At 36.7% G+C, this 15676-nt stretch overlaps 1 protein-coding gene across 3 annotated transcripts; it reads left to right on the plus strand.

Moving 5' to 3' along the window:
- The first annotated feature begins 3746 nt into the window (after window positions 1–3746).
- On the plus strand, window positions 3747–15539 carry LOC122072888 (bZIP transcription factor 12-like). 3 transcript variants are annotated; one of them, XM_042637320.1, is made up of 5 exons: window positions 3747–4699; window positions 4783–4854; window positions 6195–6224; window positions 15049–15139; window positions 15238–15539. In XM_042637320.1, exons 1-4 carry the CDS (start codon window positions 4004–4006, stop codon window positions 15127–15129), a joined length of 879 nt encoding a protein of 292 aa, XP_042493254.1. In that variant the 5' UTR covers window positions 3747–4003; the 3' UTR covers window positions 15130–15139; window positions 15238–15539. The 3 variants fall into 3 exon arrangements, with proteins under 3 accessions (XP_042493254.1, XP_042493252.1, XP_042493251.1); XM_042637318.1 differs by having other exon boundaries at window positions 3748–4699; window positions 15049–15147; XM_042637317.1 differs by having other exon boundaries at window positions 3748–4699; window positions 15049–15539.
- Window positions 15540–15676: the final 137 nt, after the last annotated feature.

The following is a 15676-nucleotide window of genomic DNA, read 5'->3' on the forward strand; positions in this document are numbered from 1 at the left end:
TATTAGGTAATTTCACAACTCAATGAAGACATGATTGTGGGTTTATCATGATTTAGGTTTGAATTAGTCTCGGTTGATCAAGATTATATTTCATTTGATTTGGTTCAAATGACAGCTTTTTATATACAGTTAAAATAGAATTGAATTGGATCAAATTTTACTTAATTTGAGGGGGGAAAAAAAAAAACTAAACGGTTTTTTTATTCATTTTAGATTAGTTTTAAATGACTGATTTCAATTCTTATTCTAAATTAACACCTGTAGGAGAAAGTCTTTTTGTCACCCATTTTTTCCTCTATAGTGAATTAGAGCTAAGGTTGAATTATTGGAAGAGCGAGTCTTATAATTAACCTACTTTTCCTTTCAGTTTTCATATCAATATATGAGATGTCTTGAAGCGAATAAAGTTGAGAAAGAAATTACAACCTCATAGAAGGTATAATCCCACAATGTCAAATATGTTATCTTTCAACCTTATTATTACAATTTAACCCCCCCCCCCAAAAAAAAATTCCCATTTCTTATGCAACTCTACAAAGAAATGCATAATATGTAATTTCACAACTCAACAAAGGCACATGATTATAAGGTTTAATATAATTTAGATCCATTTTGGATTTAGTTTATATGGATTACACTTTGATCGGTTTGATTCAAACCAATGAATCTTAGTCTCAAAGAAAAAACACATCCTATGAAATTTTAGTTTTCAAAATATAAATCAAGTCATTTTTTTTATTTGATTTTAAACAGTCAATTTTAGTTTTGATTCTAATTTGATTTCCGTTCTGATTTTAAATTGACAACCTAGCTACATTCAATGACATGCAAAAATAATGAAATTATAATAAAACTTACAGAGAAGTCATATAATCGAAGATTTTAAAACTTGGGATTGATCACAAAACTCACAACTGATATCCATTCAAAAGAGGTCATAAGTTTTAAAATCTAGGACCAGTCTCAAATCAATCAAATTGATATCGATTGAGATTGGATAAATTGACCCTTTTTTTATATAAAAAAAAATGATAATTTCAATCATTTTACTTTTATACCTTATCATTGGTCATTATTGGATTGATCAAGTCAAAAATCGATCTTAGTCAAGAGAGAGTTAGTGACAAGACCCACTGAGGGACCAAATAAGAGAACCACGGATGGGCACACTTTGGAAAATAATTAAAAGCACTCTCCTAAGGGGGCAGTGAAAAGTGCCAACCACGGCGAAAGCCCTAGAGGGGCCATAGGGAATGCATTTACTTTTAGTAGTTAGGAAACCATTATTTTATATATGGGAAAATGATAGGCATGCTTGCAGGTCACCTAGGAATTAGGTATGCTAGCATATTTTGGCCGTTAGATGAAATAGAAAAGATCTCATCCGTTCATAAACATTACCTTACATAATCTTCCCAATACTGCCACTCTATAACCCTTTTTTCTACCTTTCTCCGACTGGCTCCCCTCCCTTCCATAAATTCGTATCTCCATCGCCATCTTTCTCTCTCTTGTCCCGCATGCCCCCTGCAATTGAGAGGGATTTCACAGCCGTCGGCAACTCTTAGTTTCTATTAATGGCAACCATAGTTTGCCCTAATTATATTTCTTGTTTCTTATTTTGAATTTGCAACTATAAGAAAGAAATTTTACCCAAATCATCGTCTATTATTTCTATATCTCTCTTAATCAAACCCATAGAAAACAATAGATTGAAAAATTTTATTCAAACCATCGTCGTCGTCATCATCATCGACGAGGTCATCATCATCATCATTTTCATCATAATGGACTAACGCTTTGGTTCTCTTCCTCGAACGTTTAATACAACCCAAAGAACTATTGTTTGGATTTAATCTAACAACGCTCCTCCCACTTCCATCTACATGATGGATCCCATTAGGCAAGAATTCCTCAACATCCTAGCTGTAGTTATCATCATTTTGTGTGAATGTTTAACGCTAGGTTTCCTTTGATCTAAGAACCGACCGGGATTTCAATCCAATAACCCTTTCCTCCTCCTCCTCTTGACTCCTACCACTCACCGCCTCAAAATCAAAAGTTTCCTCTAAATCTTTTCCAGCAAAGGAAGAAATGCAATCGGTAATTATAAAATATATAATTTCCTTCATCTTCTTCCAAGATAAAATCCTCATCTGAATCATCCGAACCCTCTTCTTTAGAACGAACCCTTCTCTTTCCACTACGCTGAGGAACTAATTTCCTCCCTTTACCATCTCTGAATAAGGAAACACTAGGGATTAAATTCAATCATAGAAAACAAAATTCAAGATATTCTGTCATCTTCCATTTGTTCATGGACTATATCAATTGGGCGAATAACAAACAGAGAATTTTAAGAAAAATCAAAATCTTAAAAATAAGAAACTGCCCAGAATTCCATTGGAGAAGACAATCTATTCACGGCTAAAGCTTCTTTGATCCGTTATTGGAACAAGAAAATCAGCAACAACTTACCCAAACCATCATTTTTTCTCTCCAAGGCGTCTCCTTTGAACACCGAGGAATCATCTCACCTCACCAAAATTGCCGGTGTAGAAGAAGGCGATAGAGATAAGATGTAACATCGGTAGAGTGAAAGTTTAGATCTTTTTTCTTCATCTAACGATTATATTTAAGGTGACAAAATCTTATGGTTAACATTGTGCTAGCATACCCAATTCCTAGGTGACTTGCTAGCATACCTAAGGATGTGAATTTGAAATCAAAACCGTTTATCGAAACCCAACCGAGCCGTTTATATTGAAACTGCAAAACCGTTTAGTAAATGGTTTGGTTATGGTTTCAAGTTTCAGACCGATTAGCTAAATGGGTTGAAACCGAACCGAACCGTTTTAACCAGTGGTTTCAAACCGAATTGAAACCGTGAAAATCGAACTGTTTAAACCGTCAAAATTGATCCAATTAACACGTTTAAAGATTAAATAAGGTGATTGCAAAATATCATTAGTATTTATTTTGATTCAAAGATTGAGTGCTACAAGCTTGTAAGTAATTCTAAAGGTAATTTGCTCATTGTTTGGAATGTCGATAAAATTAATCCAATGCACTAAGTAGAATGTATATTGATAAAAATGCAGTTTTTGATTATACCATAGCTTATTAAATATATATTTTTCAATATTATAACACATTATTTGGGGGGGGGGGGGGAGAAGAAGAAAATCCCTGTTGTAAGCATTAGTTACTGATTTGTTGAATGCGCTTGAGACTATTTTTTATCAAAATATTTTATTTTGCTTAGTTGTTTAATTGTTTTAACAAACACAATGGTTTGCATTTCACATTCTCAAAATTGAATCGTTTATCATCAAAAGCAGATTTTAGTAAACATGCGAATAAACTAACAAATTGATTACTAACCGTTTAGAAACTGTATAGAATAAACTGAAATCGAAACCATTTAAAATCGTGAGACCAAAACTGTTTAAAAATCATGGAAACCGAAACCGTTTACTAAATGGTTACGATTCCAGAAAGTGCAACCGTCTAGTAAATGGTTCAGTTATGATTTCAACTCAAGTGTATGTAAATCGAACCGAACCTAGCCATTTAAACCGAATCCCCTCGTGTGTATATATATATATATATATATATATATATATTTATTTTAAGGAACCATTATTTTATATAATAAATGGGTTTCGTACGGTAGTCGGTGGAGGAGCGGAGAAGTTAAAGTATCACCAAATCACATATCGGGTCTCTTAAAAAGGAAACTGGAAAAAAAAAAAAAAACTGAAAAATTTTAAGCTTCAAAACTTCCTCCGCCCTTTCTCATTTTAAGACCGCCCCCACCCCCAAAACTACTCTCCGAGGACTCCACCTACCAGTGTCTGGTATCTTTCTCTCTCGCTCTTACTATTCAACTTCAAACCGTTCGCGAGACTCACGCGCTCAGACGCGACGGAGATGGAGATTGGCCGGTTTCATCCAAGAGAGAGGTAAAATAAAATCTTGAAAACCCTAGAAATCTGCGGAGATGGCGTCGAAGGTAATGGCGTCTTCGAGTTCGGCAAATTCGGATCTGACACGGCAGTCTTCTATTTATTCATTGACAGTGTCTGAACTTCAGAACGATCAGAGTAAGAATTTTGGATCTATGAATATGGACGAGCTTTTTAAGAACATATACGGTGATAATCCGGTGGCGGCGGCCGAGATCATTCCTAACGCTGCCAACGGCGTCAGTAGTGGCGATGGTGAATCGAACGGTGGGATAATGAGTGTCGGCAACAAGTCGGTCGAAGAAGTGTGGAAAGATATTGTTGCCCGTGCGGGATGTGGTGACGTTGATCAGAAACATAGAGATGTTGATGTGGACCAAGCGTATGAGGAGATGACTTTGGAGGATTTTCTGGCGAAAGCTGGAGCTGTTAGAGAGGAAGATGTGAGGGTTACGCAGGTTGCGGGGCCAGCGCAAGGTGCTTTTCCTGTTGATTCAATGTTGAATGATCGATTTCAGCAACTGCAGCAGCAACAGGGTTCACAGCAACGACCGCAGCCGCCACAGATCGATGGATCGGTTCCTGTGTTTCGTAATGGAGTGGAGAGAACAGGAGTAGGAAGGGGGAAGAGGCGAGTGGTGGAGGAGCCGGTTGATAAGGTTACTCAGCAGAGACAGAGGAGGATGATTAAGAACAGAGAGTCTGCGGCTAGATCGAGAGAACGGAAACAGGTCAATTTCGGTGCCTCTTATTTTTAAATATTCTATTGTCACATTCCGTGAGATGACTTCTAATTGTGATCATCTGTCTTTAGGCCTACACGGTTGAGCTTGAGTCCCTGGTATCACAACTGGAAGAGGAGAACGCTAAACTTTCGAGAGAGCTGGTACTGCAGTTCGGTTCAATTTAGCTATAATTCTCATGTCTTTCAAGTTTTTAATTGGCTGATGTGGTTTAATTTGTTTGGAGAGCCTTTGGTCTTCTTTAGTCCATGCATCAGTTGTTAAGCATGTCTCATTTGGAGTACACTGGCACAGACGCTCGTAGGACACATTGATGAAATGTGGATACAATTTTATGTAATTAAAGAGAATAATAAAGTTGGTAAGTGTCTCCAGGTTGTTAATTTGCAACTCAGTGCACCTAAACATAACCATAACCGAACTGCATGTGGTCAACTGCTTGGAATCGGTCATTATTTGGTTTGTATTGGGAGGTCCCACTTGATTCATCCAAATCGTACTGTTTAGTCAACTGTTGCGATTTGCTTGAGTAGGTGATACTCATGACTCTGTCTATGTATAAACAGGTTGTGATAACAGCTGATTTTTTTTTTTTTGACAGAGCTTTCCTCATGGGTATTTATTATTTATTGATCTTAAAATTTGCTTGTTCTGCTGCCTCAACTCATGTTGATAGAAACATATCCCAGAAAATAGCTTAAGGTTATGCCTTTTAGAGTGAATTAAAAGTCTTAAAAGTGTTAGTGTCCAACAAGGTTTGTATCTCTTTAATTGGCAATTCTTGTGTGCTGGGCCATTGGTTCGAGTTGAAAATATGAGTGATACATGATTAAGTTCATTGTGTGTCTGTTAGTTATTTTTTATTTAGAGAAAGCTATGCTTCGTCAGTGTTGGCCAACTGTAACAACCGATTTGTTCCAGTGGAAAATGCTCAACATTGATTAAATGTCTTATAGATTCATTTGTGCATAAACATGGCTGACATGGAATTTCATTGTGTAATTATTTTTGGCTACAAGGAATGACTATTTCCGTAATTTTATCTGATTTGGTTAGTCTATCTTGAAATTGCTTATGCATTTGATGTGATATTAATTGTTGGTGGCTATAATCTAGGACGTGGATTCAGTATCTCAAATTGAAAATTATTATGACAGCATTCCTTGTTATTCTTTTTGCCTCAAATTTAAATGTTGCCTTTGTTATTTATTGTTGATCAAAATTCTATAAGTTCCACTCTGTAAATCAATAGTAGTAGATGATACTTTTTATATATTGATATTAGATCATGTAGAGATTGTATAATCTATGAATGGGGTGTAAGAACTAGTCTGGGATATTAATTCCATCAGGGTGTGCTGTTATATTTAAATAACAACCTCCAATAAACTTTTTTGATATTCCATAATTTGAGTCCTCAGAGGATATTCTGCTTAATATTCTTCAACAAAGTTCTGAGCTGATAAAAAAATCCATTTTGCAGGAAGAAGAGAAAAAGAAAAGGATTAAGCAGGTATGCTTGAATAACATTTTTTTATTTATTATAGCCCATGAATGCTGTGGAAGTCAAGTTTTGCATTGTGAATTTGCTTCTCCCGCCCTGTATATATGTATATATATATATATATATTTTTTAAAATGTGAGTTGCATCATATATGCTTTTCTTACTTCAGATGCTTTAAGAAGTTGCTTGTGCCTTGACCATGTTAAAATATCTATATTGTTAGGGAATGTTACTAATTTTTCCAAAATCGATGTAAACTAGCTTGTGCTTCTTATTTGCATCTTCTTCTGGGTTAGTGCAGTTTTTTTTAACATATCGTATTTGAGACTAATATTTAGTCGATGGATCTTAGTTCTAGATGATATCATACTGTGAGCTCATGAGAATTTTGAACAACATGTTCCCTAGGATTCATGTGCACCTTTCCAAGTTTCTTGTTGGACTGAACCAGGGTCGTCTTGAACAATTTAGGGTGTTTACTTTTATTCACATTCAAGGAAATGCATCAAACTGATCTTAATAGTTAATAGTACTTTTGATTTTCTTTTCTAAATGGATTTGAGGCACTGATTTATAGTTTCAAAGCTTGAACAATTATTGTGGTTGAATATTGACTTGCTAGAAACTTCCCTTATGATCCAAGGTAAGAGGGATCCAATTATGTTAGAAACTTCCCTTATGATCCAAGGTAGAAAGGATCCAATTATGTCACATTTGTCCTGAGAAAGGAAGCAGGATCTTTGGAATTTTAGTAATATCACTTGAGATTAGATCCTATGTTCATCATGGAAGAGTAAAGGAGGAGAGTACTAGTCATTACACTAATAATCCGCATAAACAAGATCATCTTCAAGAAGTTCTGCTTGGAATTGAAGATGCATATGGAGATTAGATGGAACTAAAATGTAAAGAGTGTAATGCTTTCCCACTGCCCCCGCGATAGAAAGATATAATACTATTGTAGGTGAAGCAGAGGCCATATGTTGACCATCTTCACTACTCTTCAGGCATATTTATTTTGCTGGTTAAAACCTTTTGTCTCCATGATGTGATTTCTGTGGTATTTGAATTTTTACCCAGTTCCCTAATGGGGCTGAGATCTAGCACAAATTTGAGCTGTGTTAGAAAAGTAAAGATTTTGTCAGACCATCAGGCTGTGATTCAACTTTTGGTTTGGGATTTTTCGCGTACTTCCAAATCTGAGTTTGCACTTATTTACTTTAATTGCTTTCTGTTTACTTGGGAGAGGATTTTGGCACCCCTTAGAATGCTAAAATTTGAGTAATAATCCAATTACTAGAATTGAAGTTTCAATATGTATTGAGGTGGGAGAGTTTATATTAAGTTTGTATAATATCACACTTTGGCTTATTTTTCATATTTATTTAACTGCAGCTTTTTAGTCTTAACTTAAATTGCTGCCACTGTGGTCTTTTGTTGCTGCTTGTTCAATTTATGATTGCTCACTTTAATCTCTCTTATTCATCACCCAAGCTCTGAATTTGGAACATTTACTTTAGTTGCAGCAATTCTTATTTAAATCTGTCAGTTGAATGTCTGGTGGATCTGATTGACCTGCGGGTAAGGGGCACAATGGAATGGAAGAGATTTCGATCTGATGGTTAGATATGAACCAGATCCGAATTTAGATCTAAGGATTCATAATTAATGAGGAATAATAACATATTTTAATATCTGAAATTCCAAATTCAGATTAAGAAATATTGGGGGCCCCCGATGGAGGGAATTGATGAGAGAGAAAAGAGTGGTCAAAGAAATAAAGTAGGGGTGCTACCTATCCAAAATGAAAAAGAAAAAAAAAAGTAGGGATGCTAGATCCAGAAATTTAGGATATGGAAATTAGGTAATGTTAAAAAATTTGATCTTTTTGTAGTCCTTGTAAAAAAATTTGAAATCAGTTTGACTTCTGGAGCAAGGAAATCTATTTTAAGCATCAACATTGGTGAAGGTCGATGTCTTAGCAGTCGTGACAATAATGAATTTAGTGAAGGAGGGAACTAGGGAAGTACTTATTTTCCTCTATATAAAATTTCAGTTAACAAAAGCAGAAAATAGGGAACTAGGAAAGTGCAAATAGACATTCCAAAGTTGGTCTACTTTGTGGTGAAAAGATCTATTTGGTTTTAGGGTAGCCGTTTTTGTGTCTGGGAGCTCCCATGGGCCTAGATGCAGGTGGTGCAGATTAACCACCGTGCCCCACCTGGTCGATTCCCTTGCGCTTGTTCTCATTGGCTAGGGTGCTGGCTCTAGGGCCACACTCCCGGACAGAAACCATTTTGGTTTAATTAAGTCAGAACTTTTGAGGAGGGGTTGTTGTTGAGGACCTATCAAGGTTTTCTTATAACCAAGGTTCAACGTATCGGGTTTCAGAACTTTTGAGGAGGGGTTGTTGTTGAGGACCTATCAAGCTTTTCTTATAACCAAGGTTCAAGGTATCGGGTTTCGACCGTTGGGGAGACCGAAATTTCGGTCGGAACCTGGGAAATTTCGAGGAAACCAAGGAATTTTTCCCGGTTTGGTGGAAACTTAGGTTTCAACCCCTAAACAATGTTTTTCTTTTTGTCTATTTTTTGTGTACATCCTATTTTAGACATTTCTAATACATTGGCATCATTAGTTTCATAAAAAAAAACACATAAAGTCATACTTTTATGGTGAACCAAAGGTTCGGTATTACGCTGAGTTGTTGACTAAAATTCTGAAACTATACTATATAATTACATGGTCTACATTATATATTGTCTACAATCTACAACAATACATAATACATAATCCAAATGATCCAAAATAAATAAAAATATTACATCATCATGAGTTATCTCTCAACACTCAAAAGTCAATTCCAAGTAGTGTCTAGGCAGTTCCATCCCATGAGCTTTGTACCACTGGAGATGTCGTAGACGCTCCTAAGAATGCACCACATATGCGTCCCATGACATGTTTTGGGCCCAATTGTCTTAGTAGTCTGTCATTGCCCATCTATATGATGCATCATCAACATCAGTTAGGTATCTCAACCTAGATGAAGCAAGAACCAACCTTAGATTCAACTTTGTTAGGCAAAAAATGAAAATCTCCATTGTTTCCCCTAGTTTTTCACTTTTAGGAGAAAAAACTAAGAAGAGAGGGTCGAATTCTGCTAATAGAAGGCTTGGGTTTCTTTTCAAACTAACTTATATAGGACCTGGTTCCACCCTTTGACTTGGTTCCACCCAAAGGGTCGAACCAGTTGGTTTGGTCGAAATTTTTCGTCGAATTTTTCCATGTTTCGACCGAAACATGGGAAATTTCGTTGAATTTGGTCGAAACATGTCGATATATGGTTGAAACCTGTGACTTTTAAAAGTCACAGGACATCGTTTCGACCCCTGATGATATGGTCGAAACTTGCGAAATTTCGTAGGTTTCGATCAAGTTCTCGTACCATGCTTATAACATATTTGGAGATGGGATGGCTAGCCATCTTGCAAATGCATAGACAAAATTTGGGGTCAATCATGGGAAAGATTTGGAGAGGAAGCAAATGAAGAAACTAGAAGAGGTGGTTTGCAAGGTGGGCATATAGAAAGCCACTTGGGTTGGAGCTTCTTTGATTACATGGTCCTAGGAAAAGGGTTTTGATAAAGATGGATATTCTTTTCATTTGCCTTAATGTTTTTAAGTCATTATCTTAGTCTTAGTCTTTATCTCCATTTTCTTTATTGCCCGGAGATTTGTTTTATGGAGTTACAATTAAGGTAAATTTCATGACCCCAGTGAGGATTTGAAGAGAATACATGTTACTGTGGTTTTGCATCTTCAATACAGGGGAACAGTTGTTGTTTCTAAAGATGGCCATATCCTAAGTGTTTATTATGGACAGGTTGATAACTTATACAGTTGATAATTCTTTCCCAGGCCTTCATGAGGCTCCACTAATTCAGTCTAAATTGACTGAAACTATATATAAATTACAATGTCTTTGGTTGGAATCACCAAAATTGAGATTTGTTTACTTGGAGTGGATAGCGATGTGTTAAAGTGACCTCGTTGACTTTCTTGGTTTCCATTTTGTGCAAAGATTATTTGTGGTTAGGTGGTGCTGAAGTTTGAGAAATGCAAGAATTGTTTATCTTTGCCGGCAAGATGGTCACCCTTCCTACCCTTGACTATTTTAGTGCCAATAATTTCAAAAAAGTGGAAGAAAATTAGCCAATGGGACTGAAATTTGGTGGACAGGTAGATCCCAGGCCCCCTTGCTCACATGTCAAGCTTTCAGCCCAAACAGAGTTTTGCCAAGTGGCAAAAGAAAGCATTGGAATTTCTGGTACTGCCAAAAGGGCACCTGGAACCCCAAGGTGGTGCATGGACTTATATGGGAGGGTAAATGATTGAATTTAAGACTAAAATTTGACATGTGACCAGTCCCGACCATTCCCAAGTTATCCAATGGTCAGAATTATCATATCATCTTCCATGTGGCACAATTAGATGAGCCAACCAGCCAAGCTTTGGTGGGTTGGCCACCCAACCAACCTTTTACCAGTTGGGCATCGCAAATTTTATTAGTTCTATTAATGGCTTTGCTAACACCACATGGTTGGTTGCTATTGGAACAATTGCACCCTGGAGCGTCAACACATTTCTGGATTTCAAATTGCATTATCAAAGTAAATTCTATGATTTTCTCTTGAGTGTTCCCTTACAATTTGTTTATCAAGTCCACTGAAGATATGATTTCATCAAATATACACATACAGTTTTCCCAGTTAACTAGCACTAATTACTCACCCTTGCTGTTTTTTCTTTTGTTTCTTGATTCCAAATGCTTTTGGCTTTTGCCTGTTTTTTAAAACAATGCATTTAAGTCCTCATAAATCTCATCCCAGGCCTATCCCTTGATCTCAAGAAGGGCTTGCCACAGTGAGTTATTTTAGTAAAACCTTGTTTTGATACCAAACTGATGTTGGATAACCACATGATAACCTTAATGGTTTATGTTAAGATATGAACCGCAGGGGTATTGTCGTGCGATACTCTGTTTTAGGTGTGTTGATCATGATAGGGAGAGTGTCCCTATCCTGGTCGATGTTTGGTCCTAGTGTTAGGAGATGTTCATTGTTTCCTTGTAATTAGATGTGTAATTTGCTTGCTGCTTTATAAGGAAGACCACGGTAAGAATTACTGAATCCTATCATTGGCATATTAGGTTCCCTTATCTTCTCTCTCTCTCTCTCTCTCTTCTTTTTTCTTCTCTTCTCTTCTTCAACCTTGGTGAGGACTGATCTTTAGTTTCTCTAGATTGAATATACGGGTAATAATTTGGAGATAGAAAAATAAATCTGAGGAAAGTATGGACAATTTCATGGTTAGAGAAATAAATTGGTGTTGAAGATGCCTATTGTAGATTGCACCATAGGTTCCTGATATTTGTCAAAATAGCACCTACCATCTCCCATTTCTTGGAATAGCTCCAGAGTCAGCCCAACAAATATTATTTTCTTAGATAAAGATGATTATGCTTTTTTTTTGGGGGTGGGGGGGGGGGGGAAGTGGGGTACTGGAGTAGCACCCAGCCTGCCAGCTCTATTTGTTGCCAATAAAAGTCTAACTTGGATTCCTGATTAAATTGATGAGTGGTTTTACTAGATGGGCTGTCCACTATGGAATCTTAATATGGGACAGAAAAACTAGCCGTGCCATGTGGGAGGTTGGATGGGGATGAAATTCTGTGAACAGGAAGTACCGGCCTAATGGAGTTGGCCAAGTTGTGAAATGAAGTATTAAAAATCCAATACTACCAAGAGGGTGCACACCTGCACATGGATTACTGAGAGTGTGCTTGCCAATGCTTGGGAGGGTATATGATTGGATTGGGTATAAAATTTTGACACGTGTCCATCCAGACCATGCTCTAGAAATTTAATGGTCAGATGGAATTGCCATATCTCCTTTCCACATGGTACAACACTACAACCTGGTGGGCAGTACATATATTCCATAGGGACTAAGTTGGAACTTTAAAAGGGTGGTCACAGCAAAAAACTTAAAAATGTGGACTCCTCAGCTCAAATTTGGAAAAAATAGTTATGCACAATAATTGACAGTTGGATCTCCAATAAAATTATCGAGTCCCAAGAAAATCAAAATTTTATCACTTTGGCAAAAGTAAAGAAATGAACTATGAAAAAATCTGACACCAATATGGTAGTGAGTTCCTGTTTTTGACCTTGTTTTGGGATCTTTGAGAAGCCTTGAGGAGCGCAAAGATGGGTGGAAAATTCAGGCCTTCTATAAGGAAGGTTTTTGGAGCTGTTCATTTTGCTATTCATTTGAACATATGGATGGGGAGGTATAGCTATTATGTAATGGTAATGTCTGCAGCTCCCAAGTGGCAATGGGGAATCATAAAAGGAGATCAATTTTCAAAAGTCCATTTGTTTTAGTTGAGGTATCATTGATTTTGTTACTTCTTGCACAGCTCAAATGTGAGTTTCTTTTCAGAAAGCAAAACTTTTTGGAATTATTCATAAAAAATTTCATCCATAATGAGGATCTGAGAAGTGAACGAAACTCCAGTGTGATGAAGACATGGAAGGTGAACCAAATAATATCCTCAGATAAGCTTGACTGAAAAACCATGTGTTAGATATGGTTTTCTTTTTGAGAGAGTTGTCCAGACAAAAGTCTTGCAAGATGATTGGTGAAAAATGGTTGGACATATATATGCCATTGAATTAACTGTCCAAAACAAGAATAAAAAAATAAAATAAAAGAGCGTACCAGTGCAAGAGGCTCCCACTACTGCAAGGTTTGGGAGGGGGCAAATGTATGTAGCCTTACCCCTGCCTCGCAGTAAAGCTGATTCCACGTTTCGAGCCCGCGACCTGATGGTTGCAATAGTGTGACAGTTAGTTGCACTATTGCATCCAGAACAAGATAATGAACCATATATACTGTGGTAGTTGCACTATTGCGTCCAGAACAAGATAATGAACCATATATACTGTGGGAGAGGAGAAAACTGAGACTGTAATTGAAGTAGTTCAGCTTCATGGCTGGGAAGTTAGAAGCAGATTTTTCTTGGGGTGTACAGTGTACTGTTTTAGAGATCTGTAAAGAAGAGGAAAGTAATTCATATTTTATATACAATGGCATTCTTAAGGAGATGTCTAGTGGTTATTTGAAAAATGGAAAAAGAGGTATCAAGTCAAAAGGGCACCATTGACGACAGTTCACATGTCCATGTTCAATCTGTTACAGAAACCTTTGTGTATGGCTTGTCATTATGGCGGGTATTCTTTGATCCAGTTGCATAAACAGAAGAATGTAACATAGGTTATACCAGAGATCTTTCTGTGGATAAATTTCTCATATTGGAACTCTTAAGTAGCTTTATTTATATGGATAGACTAAACAAGGAACTAGATTTTAGAATTATATGGCCTCATTTGTAGATTAAGATCTTAGTCACAGCTTAGTTAAAGGGAAATAGGGGCCAATGCTTTAAATCATAAGAATTCAGATATAATATCATGAATCAGAATTTTTCGTGCTTTTTATTTATTTATTTATTTGGTTTTTTTTTGGGGAGGGGAAAGAAGGAGTATGGGCGGAATGAAATAGCCATTATATTTTGCCACAATCTAAGGTCCGATGTGATCATTTGTAAACCTGCATCAGTTAGATGTCAGTTTTTAAGTTAATTGGGTAGTGCAATGACCATTCTATGTTCAATCGATCATTAGTTGTTGGCAGTTGTGAGTCAGAATACCTGCTGCAGTAAATGCCTTTATAGAGCATATTACAGGGCAATATTTTACTGGTGGTGAGGTCATCTGATGAGAATTAACATATGTTTGCCCCATACGTTGCATTATTTTCTTAAAGTTGCAGCAGACAAATTAGACTTCTGTCCATTACTTATATTTTGTGGGTTACATGACTCCTAGGAAGTTGTGACCAATGTTTAGTCTGTAATCTGTTTGTAGGATCTTTTGGTGTGGTTAGCCAACTTCTTGTCTTTTTCAATGGCCATGCTGCCCTGGTTTATTTTCCACCAAAAGAGATTTTAATGAACATAGACTTCATTTCCTATAACAATTAGCATTTCCTTGTAACTTTGCCGCATTCCTGTTAATTTCACCCTTATCCGTTTCCCTTTCCTTTAATTTCCCTTGCAACCAAAGGGAACGTTATTGGTGGAAGAGGTTTTCCTTGGGAGAAGTTTTCCCATACTTCCCGGAAGGGATTATCTTCCTTCACAGAAAAGAAGTATCACGAATGTCCGTTGATAAAATATGCCCTTGACAACGCTGAATTGGCTTGTCAGGAATTTCTTGAATTCCTTTTGATTGAAGGCACCAGCTTGATGGTCTGTTGTTGTCACCTTGTCTTGGCGTCTACTACTACCTCAACAATGAAGGATGGAGGTTTATCCTTGCTTCTACGATACTTCTAGTATCACTGTCTTGTTGTCTTGTTGTAACTTAGTTGTTTAAGATTGTTACCTTGCTCTTTTAGTATAACAAATTTTTTTTCAGTGAGGGTAAATTATGTCATTTTCCATAAAAGTGCGTTAAATAACTTTCAACTTTTTGAAAACCCTTTAATACCCCTGCATTAAATAACTTTTAGGAATAAAAAAGGGGCAAATAAAAGATGGTTACAACTTAGTTCACCACTTTGGTGTGTGTGCGTTTGTGTTTATATATGTTTCGTTATAAAATTTTGCGTGCTGAATCAATTGATTGTTTTTTAATTACTCTTTCAAGAAGTAACTGAGTATTTTTCTGTGGTACCGTGCTAATCATCCAATTGATTTACATGCAGCTCATGGAAAATGTGATCCCAGTAGTGGACAAGCGTAGACCCCCATTTGGTCTTCGGAGAGTCCTGTCAATGCAGTGGTAGGAACGGTCAGGTATTAAGGTATATAGAATGGCACTTCGAAGGTATAGGAGGTTAAATACCTGTGAGAAAGCAACAATTTTCTTTACTAGAAAATATCTTACGTTTCAGGTATTTCCTCCATTGTGTATAAAGAGATACTGAGGGTGTTCAATATGAGATTTGGAAGGCAATTTCACTGATGCTGGACTGAGGTGTTCTTTTCATTCCCATTGTGCATTGTTCCAAAGATATACTAACATAAAAGGGCTGTCTAGTTTGTAGGGGTGAAAGGTGAATAGACCATTTCAGTCACAGAAACCTGTTTCCCCATTTGTTACTGTGAGGGGAAGCAGTTCAGTATGGACTAATAGATTCTTTATATGTATTATTAATATAAATAATATGGTTAGTTTAAAAATAATTTCAGTTTACAAGAGGAGCACCGGTTGTCTCTCATTTTAGTATCTGCATGCTTTTCCCTTTTCCAAGGTCCTGTTTCCAGATATTCTTGGTTAGCAGCTGTGGCAACCTTTGGATTCTTTTTTTTGCAGGAAATAACAAAGAGGAT

Source organism: Macadamia integrifolia, chromosome 3 (assembly GCF_013358625.1).
Source record: "Macadamia integrifolia cultivar HAES 741 chromosome 3, SCU_Mint_v3, whole genome shotgun sequence".
Classification (NCBI taxonomy): domain Eukaryota; kingdom Viridiplantae; phylum Streptophyta; class Magnoliopsida; order Proteales; family Proteaceae; genus Macadamia; species Macadamia integrifolia.